Below are 9,521 nucleotides of genomic sequence, written 5' to 3' on the forward strand. Positions count from 1 at the left end.
TTATTATTATTATTATTATTATTATTATTATTATTATTATTATTATTATTATTAATCATACATTTACTAAAAAAATGTAGAAACAAATACAATTAATTTTCAATATACAGGTAATTAGCACTTTTTGATATATGCATAAAGTCATATGACTCAAAAACTAACTTTACAGTTTATCTGTTTGAAATTCAATAGCAAAATTTTATGTTTTTTGAAAGGAATTTATATTCCTCTCGTCTTCCAGTAACCCCCAACACCTCAAGTCATCTTCAGCTTACAGAGGGAAGTTTAGTACTCACATTGGGAATCATGGACTTGAAGCAAAGTAAAAAGCAGTATCTTCTATTCAATAATAAAGATTATATAAGTTGTAATTTAAAAAAATATTGTGTGATGAAAAATAAAAAATTAAATCTTGCCGTTAGGTCCAATGTTTTATGGCAATCTCAAAAAGTAATGTATTTAGTAAATGTACTGTAGAGTATGTTCAGTAGAGCTGGAAGTATTTATGAAGACCAACAAAAAATACTTATTTCCTATAAATGCAGAAGCATAAATGTTTCTTCATTACAATTTATTACTCTTGAATTGTGATTATTAATAAATAATGTTTGCTCATGATCATTTATTAAAGTTACATTTGTTTTGGAAAGAAACAGCTAACAATCTTTGATAATAAACTTACTTTTAAAAATCATATTGATAAAATAGTTAAATCGCTGGCTATTAGATGTGGAATATTATGGTGTTTCTGTAAACCTATCTCATCTGAAAGTGCATTAATAGCAATTTTCTTTACTAATTTTCAGTCTTGCATTGATATGACTATCCATTTAGTCTGTCTGTGCCTACACATTCTCTTTTGGATAAAAATGCTAGAGCTCTTGATAAAATTTATCATCTACCTTTTAATAAATTATACAACTTACTATACACTCAAATTCCTAGCTTTGATAGGATTAGGTTAGGTTTTGCTTCATTTTTGCTACAAAAATACAAAATCAAAATAGCAAGTCAAGTATTTTGATCTCTTACATTATTTAAAATTTTTTAATGGCTTTATTTATCATGAATTTTTTTTACTTATCCTAATGAAAAAACCTAAATCCTTCATCTTGTGCATTTACTTCATTTGATTTTATTCCAAAGGTCTCTTTTAATCATATTTTTGAAATTTAAATAATTTTGATAATTTTTCATTTCTTACATTTTTCTTGTTTTAAATTAAAATGCAAAAATGCATTGCATAATTTTTAATTTTATGTAATTTGTTGTCTTTGCTTTTTATGTATATTTGTTAATTTTGAAGGATGAATATGAACTGTTCTTTGAAACTTTTCCATTTATTTCTAAAACTAAATAAATACATTTAGCTTACAAATGCTGTCAGATCACGACTAAACAGACACATAAAATACCTGCGTAGCTAATTAGTTAGTATGATATTTTTCAAACTCTGTATATATAAATATAATTTTCAGAAATAGTTGCATTCACATTGTTTTGTTTTTATTTGAAATATAAATTATTTCTCTGTAATTAAATAATCAAAGTACTTTTTTATTATTATAATTTCATAATTCATCAAATACTTACGAGTGAAACATACTAGCAAGTACAATTTTTTCATTTGTATTTAATTTTGGTCGACCAAATTTTATATTGATAGGATAGTTTTCTTCAGCTTTTAAAATATCAAAAACATCTCTGCCATCTTCCAATTGTCTTCCATTAACAGCAATTCCATTTATAGACATTAAAGTATGACCAACTGAAACATTAAAACAAGAATTTAAAACATAATCAAAAATTTTAGCATATTTAGAAATTATTATTATAAAATCTTCATTTACAATATTACATTTAGGAAATTAGATAATTAGTTCTCACACAAATATATAATTATGTGAAATCACAACTTAATGCAATTGGCCCTCTGTATCCACATATTCAACCAATCAAAAATAAAAACTTTTAAGTTCTAGAAAACAAAAGTTAAAATTGCTTTTATTTTTAAATGCTCTATTTTATCTATATTATGTCTTTCAAGTCATTAAATGAAAGCAATCTGTAAATGTTGAAAGAAAGAAAATGTTACATTGTTGCTGATCTATACTTACAATTAGACCTACAAATATAATGATTGCACCTGTATTAAACATGTACACTTGTACAGATATTTTTGTATACAGTGGAACCTCACTTCACGAGCATAATTTGTTCCAGAATGTTACTTGTAAAGCGAAACACTCATTAAAGTAAATTTTTCCCATATAAATTAATGTAAAATACGATAATGTGTTCCATTCCAAAAAAAAATAATATTTTATGTATAACATTTATTCAAAGAAAATTATACAATATACATTGTTAAGGGATGTGAATCATCATCATCTTTTCTTCTAGCACAATTCAATTTGCAGAAAACAAAGAAAATCAAAATACAGTAATTTCTAATATTTAATTCTAGCCTTTACATAGCCCAAAAATTTGGCATATCATTTGGCATGTTTATAACAGGCTATGGCTGTTGATGTTTATATGTAATATGTCTGAACACAAGTTTAGAAAAATGTGTGATCACAAGCGACACCAAGATGCTTGCAGAATGAGTGCTAAACACAGATTGATATAGCATGTGCACAATCTGGGACTTCCCCCTCCTCGTCACTTGTTAAGCAAATAATTTTTTTACAATTTGCTTTGCTCATAATGCAAATTACTCATTATGAGAGCTTCTCATTAAATGAGGTTCCACTGTAATTATTCCTACAGTGGTATAAGTACTTTCAAAATGAAAGATATCAAATGGAAAAAATACAGTGGGTGTCCATTGACAAAAATTAACAACTTGTCAATTGCAACCTTTATGCATTGCATTGAGATTGATAAATGCTGCATTAATTTTGCAGCAGAGACTAATCTTACTTTCTATACAGTCCATCATATTCTTACAAAAGTATTATGTATAAGTTTTCTCTTAGTGGATACCTAGTATCTTCACAAATAGTCTTCAGTAATAGATATGCTATGAGACTTGCCAGAACCATTTGGAATGTTACAATAACGAAAATGAAGATGACTTTCTGCATCAAACTGTTAAAATAGATGAAACCATCATATGATTACAAAACAGAATTGAAACAGCAATTCAGAGAATGTAATCATTCTATGTTGTCAAAACCAACAAAAGTTCAACAAAATCCTTCATGTACAAAAGTATCGGTGATTGTTACTTATGATCATAAAGAGATACTTTTTACCACAAAGTGTACTGTCAATGTGACTTACTATTGCTTATCCTACAGAATCATCTCCTTCCAAATATTTCCAAAAAACATCATCTGCAACTGATTGCCCTCTATGATAAAGTAACAAAACACTACTAGTAATACTAATAGTCATAGTTTTCACTATATCTGCACTAACTGGCAGTTATTCTGCAATACCTTCAATAACATCTTCAGACAATGACCACAACTTCACCTATAACAAGGTTTCAAATGCCATCCATTTGCTTACTGATAACAAAACCCCAGGTCTTGATGGCATAACCACTAGAATGATAAAACACATGCTACAGCATTTGTAATTCTCTTCAATATCGGCTTGAACACTGGCTTTTTTCCTACTCAGTAAAAAAAGGCTAGCATCAAATTGATTCCCAAACCCACCAGCACTAATACTTACAAAAAATACAGGCCGATCTGCCTTCTCCCAACTCTGGGAAAAGTATTAGACAGTCTAATGATTAACAGGATCACATGTCATCTATGCAAGCATAGAGCCTTGCATCAGAATCAGTTCAGCTTCTCTAAAAACAGAGATACAGTAGATGCCATCCATCAGGCTAAACAAAACAATCAGCATACCGCAATTATCACTATTGACTTTAGAGGTGCCTTTGATCACGCCTGGTGCCTTTTATCCTGCACACATTACATGCTCATCACTGCCCTCATAATCTTTACAAACTTCTTCAGTCCTATCTTAGCAACAGGAGTGCAGGTGTTTAGAATGTTGTTGCATATGTCCTGTAAGCGTTTACTGTTTCTGTGTGATACTAGGATAATCATGTCATCCGTATAGCCCTGTATGTGGCAGCCAGGAGGCAGGGTGTCGTTTAAGTGCAGAATGGAGTTATAGGCTATGTTCCAGAGATCAGGACCAGACCTGGATTCCTGAGAACAGCCTTGAGTGATGGGTATGACTATGTTATTTTGTGTTGTATAGTCAGTCATACAAAATAACATAGTCATACCCATCACTCAAGGCTGTTCTCAGGAATCCAGGTCTGGTCCTGATCTCTGGAACATAGCCTATAACTCCATTCTGCACTTAAACGACACCCTGCCTCCTGGCTGCCACATACAGGGCTATACGGACGACATGATTATCCTAGTATCACACAGGAATAGTAAATGCTTATAGGACATATGCAACAACATTCTCAATGATATTCACCATCCATTAACACAGACAAATGTAAAAGCATGATAGTTGGTAGGAATGCACCACTCGTCAGGAAGCTTACCCTTCGAATAGGTGCTGACAAAATAAAGCAAACAACAGAAATTAAATATTTAAGTGTTATTCTTGATGAGAGACTAAACTTCACACCCCACATCAAATATATCACAGACAAAGCTAAAAAGATGGCCAATGCCCTCATTAGTATTGCTAGGAACACTGAGGTCTTGGTCCTAATGCTACTAATCTTCTTTACAAGGGTGAAATACAGGTCTGGGGCCATGTGACTGCCAAAATTCATAACTGTAAAAAACTGTTATCTGTTCAAAGGATTGCAACTCTCCACATTTGTAAGGGTTATAGGACCACACCCTTTGGTAATGTCAGGGTTGAGCCCTATTGACTCAGAAACTAAATGCATTATTTAGCAGGAAAATCTTGTCACCTTACCCTGGCGAGATTATAGCAACTTGGATGTCAACAAAATGATTAGAGTAGGTAAGATTCCCCCAGTTTGACCTTGATCAATATCAAAAAATTCAGCATTGACAAAAATATTCTCCTGATTTACAATTACCACCCCTCTCATCAGTTTGCCCGACGTTTACTTCGAAGATCCAGGTGATCATCCCATATTTAGGATTTATACTGACAGATGACAATGGGTGCCGCTTTTGTAGTTTACTCCAACTTAGGCCAGAAGCTTCACAATGCTTGCTTCCATCTAAGTACACACTGCTCAATAGCATAGGCGGAAACTTTAGCTATTTATATGAGCTTAATTCACATTACATGTAGGAAGGACTTACACTATCGCATTTATTCTGACAGTAGGGTAGCTTTACACAGGATTGCGAAGTCTGATAGGCAACTAAAACTCATCCATTTCATAAATCACATTCTCAGACATTTAGATAACAACACTAGAATAGATTTCCAATGGGTCCCAGGTCATGCAGGGGTTATTGGCAACGAGACTGCTGATTGTCTTGCCAAACAAGCTACAGAGTCTTCAGTCACTAGTACTTTCAGTTACATTCCTACCTCATACATCAACAATCATGTCAAGAAGCAAATGTTCATTCTCTGGCAAGACAGTTGGGACCATGACATCACTGGACACTAGGCTCACCTACACTTTCATCCCCAAGGTTGACACTACTGTGATTCTTTGCCACTTTTACCCAAGTTACACCCTCACTCAGCTACTTACAGGACACAGCAACTTTAAGCAATACTTGCATAGATTTAACCTTGGGGTCAATCCACAATGCGATTGTGGTATTCAGGAAGACCAAACACACTTCACTTAGTTTTTCATTGCAATAAGTACAATCACATAGATAGTTTAATGAGAGTTACTATTCTTGAAAGGTACAACTGGCCTTGCAACCCATACCAACTCATTCACACACAACAATGTTCATCATCTACTCGCATTCATATCCCTTAGTGGAGCTCTTGAGAGCACTCACTACAGGGACACGGATGGCAATTAGCTTTCCCTTGCTTTGTTTCAACTGTCAGTATATAGCTGCTTTCAACTTTGTAGTTTAATTCTTATTTTCCGTCTTCTTTTCAGTCTAAATTCAGTTAGTTTAAGTTAGTCTTAGTTGTAAGTTGTTTGGTAGATTAGGAACTCTTAGTTTGATTTCCAGTCAGGTTATGACAGGTTAGGTTAAATTAGATTAGCGTTTGTTAGCTTTAGTCGTCTGATTTGGTTCGTCCTAGGTTATGGTAGGTTAGTTTAGTTAGTGAGTAAGTTAATGTTTAAAAAAAAATATATATATATATTGGGATCTTGCTCATTTGTCTTCTGTTGGTCCATTCATCTTGTCATTGTGTTCATTTGTTTTCACACTGTCTGTCTAGTTAATAGTATTATGATTTGCACTTGCATTTAGTTTTATTAATATTAAGTAGATATAAGTTCCTATTAACAGCCAACTTAGCACTAGCTTCTACACTTAGCTATTTGTGGTGGCACTCAATTATTGGTGTTCTCTACACTCAGGTTTTCTTTTAGAGCCTTCGGAGACTATGGCCTCGCAGCCTAAAATCTGCACACCAACATCAAATGTAGTTGGTACAGTAGCGATATGTATGCCATTCAGAGGGATCCTACCTTTCTCTATTGTCTATCTCCTCTCCCTCTTTCTTTCCCCTTCTCTTAAGCTCATTTTTGCCAGCTAAACACTTTGTTGTATATGGCCAATGTCTTTTATGTGTGTATGTATGTATGTATGATAAAGTAACTTCATATACTGCCAAATCTATGCAATCATACATTCATAAGCAAGGTTGGAGATCACAGAGCATCCTCCCTATTCACTGGATCTCAGTCTATGTGATTTAGATCTTTTCCCAAAAGTCAAAGAAGGATTGCAAAGTCAGAGGTTTGATATCAGTCAGAGATATGATGAATGTTCAGCAGCGCTCTGTTTGATGTTTCAACTATAAAATTGGTCCAAGGAATAATGACACAACCATTTTACTGGAGAAAATGCATGGAATAAGAGGAATTCTTTGAAGGATGTTGATAAGGTAAGTTATTTTAGTCAAAGTCTATCTAGGTAGTTGCAATGGCTGCGCTTCCAACTGTTCATGATCCTGATGAACTTCTCCCAGAGGGGAACTGCTGGCAGGCTGCTGAGTGTTTAACATTACTAGTTATTGATTCACGGTAGTTCTTGAACAAAACAAAAAAAAAAGCAAACGTCTACTAAAATATAGTTAACCTAACCTAACCTAACCGAAGCGCTGCCATTGGGACTACCTAGGTAGAATTTAACCATTATTTTATCACTGGTACTCTCATTTTCACTTTCAGAAACTGTCATATTTTTTGGATGAAGAAAAATTGTTGCCATGACTTATCAATTATATCCATTATAACTTTGTAGCTACTCTGCACTTTAATGTTTTAGTAATTTAATATATCAATAATCAATGCAAACAAATGTTAGGTTTAATTTTGAATATACAATCCACTAGGAATTGCTGTATTAGATAGCTAAAAACGATGAAGTTGCTTTTCGGTCATTTATGTACAGAAATGAATATATACCAATTACGTAAGAGTAATCACTAGCAAATTTAAAAGGATAATTCAGGTTTATTACCTTTAATCCCATCTCTTTGGCCATAAACAACGCTTACACGTTTATTCTGATATTCAAGAACGATCTCTAACGGATAACTAAAAGTTTTTTCTACTTCAATTTTCGGTATATTATGATCGTAATGATATATCAAACCACCTGCTTTACTAATAACATACACACTGATAATCCCCATTTTATTTTACGAGCAATGTTTATAGTGGCGCCTTCTGAAATTTAAAAATAAAATCAAAACGCATTTTGTTCTTACGTGATACAAATAAAATGACAATGAATTAATCAATATTATAGTCATTAAGTAAATAATAATTGTATTTAATTGTGATAAATTTTATAATTTTTAAATACATTGCGTTTATGATAACGTTCCATTAGCGATACTGGGTCGGCAATGTTTCATTATAACGATGTTGATAAATAATTTTATTAAAAAATACTAGAAAACGCATATATTTTATCAAGATGTGTGGGATATACAAATGGCTAAGGTACTAAATACACCGGCCTGCCGTTTTGGAGATTCGGGATCGAGTTCGGGTTAGCTCATAAATTTTTAATAAGAGCTAGAATCGAATGTCGAGTCCCGTCACTTCCTATCCGCTCTGTCGCCATTATGAGCTTGGCCAAATCCAGTGGCGTAGCGTGGGTGTCAGCCGCCCGGAGCGGAGGAAAATTTCGCCGTCCCCTTATTTTAGATATCTCAATTTAAAAGACTAAAATTCAGTTTCGTCACAGAATAAGTAATGAAAAATTCCGTGCTCATTTCAATCGGTCCGAATCGTAGGTGCGACAAAAATATGAAATGAAATGAAATGAAATTTTTACAAGATATTATTATTATTTATTGTGAAATTTTTCCGCCCCCTAAAAATGCCGCCCGGGGCAGGCCGCCCCTGCCGCCCCCACTGGCCAAATCCATAAGAACGTTAAAAGACTGACTGCGCCATATTCTTTCCAGTTTCGTATTGTTACCTACTTGTACGAGTTGAAGTCATTCACTAATTCATTTTGTGCATTAATTAATAACAAGTAGTTAGTGAAACTGTTATTTAATTTATCGTGGTAAATAAATGTATTATTTATTTATAAATTAAGAATATTCTAAATTGGATTAATAACATTAATATTTAGCTTTGGCGAGGGATGGGGCCCGACATATCTGGTCGGACCACCCCTGAAGAATTCCTGGGAATTTTTGACTCGTCCAAATTCGATCCTAGGTCTACCATTTGGATTAATAACGCTTGGCCATCCGGCCACATCCTAAGTCTCTTTTCAAAAATACGGAGTAATGTTATTTAGACCAACGGTCGGCAACCGGTGGTCCGTGGAGAAATTTGAACATTGATCAACCGAAGGTTACGCGAAGTATTACGAAATAAATACAAAATGCTTAGTTGCTTTTTTCACTCATTAGGGTTTTTTATTCGAATCTAAAACCAAAAACGAAGTGACTGTTATCAATAAATAATGAACAATAAACAATATTGTGAGTGCGATTGTCGTCCTTCGTGGAAAAGCGCGAAGAATCCATAAACTTGTTTCAAACAAACAGCAATGAACTTTAGGCTTGCATTAATTTGTTATAATTAAACATGTGAGTTTCATATTAATATAGTAAAATTGAACTTTTATAATCATTATTCTACAGATTTTGTATCGTTTAAAAAAATTCATGATAATGGTCCGCGAGATTCCAAAATTGTGACTTTAGTAGTCCGTGGGGTGAGAAAGGTTGACGACCGCTGATTTAGACAATATTATGGTTGCGTATGTGAGTAATGAATTTTTAATTAATGCAAACAATAATGTTTTTTAGGCTATACACTTATGCGTATTACAGAACGTTCAATTGCTAATAATAATAGCGCTTCTTTCAGTGGCAGAATATCAAATTTTAAGTTTCCCTATGTTTTATTTTATTCATAATTC

The 9,521-nt window shown here is 33.2% G+C and overlaps 1 protein-coding gene across 1 annotated transcript in view; it reads right to left on the reverse strand.

The window, feature by feature from the left end:
• The window catches only part of LOC111621117 (trafficking protein particle complex subunit 4-like), a 24,247-nt gene extending 16,445 nt beyond the window's left edge, over positions 1 to 7,802 (reverse strand). Inside the window, exons 1-2 of the mRNA XM_023363184.1 lie at positions 7,590 to 7,802; positions 1,594 to 1,768 (exon numbers count right to left, since the gene is read on the reverse strand). Coding sequence (XP_023218952.1) covers positions 1,594 to 1,768; positions 7,590 to 7,764 — 350 coding nt within the window. The 5' untranslated portion in view covers positions 7,765 to 7,802. The remainder of the gene's footprint in view (positions 1 to 1,593; positions 1,769 to 7,589) is intronic.
• Between the last annotated feature and the right edge of the window lie 1,719 nt (positions 7,803 to 9,521).

Source organism: Centruroides sculpturatus, unplaced genomic scaffold (assembly GCF_000671375.1).
Source record: "Centruroides sculpturatus isolate CEXI.00-Female unplaced genomic scaffold, Cexi_2.0 scaffold284, whole genome shotgun sequence".
Lineage (NCBI taxonomy): Eukaryota > Metazoa > Arthropoda > Arachnida > Scorpiones > Buthidae > Centruroides > Centruroides sculpturatus.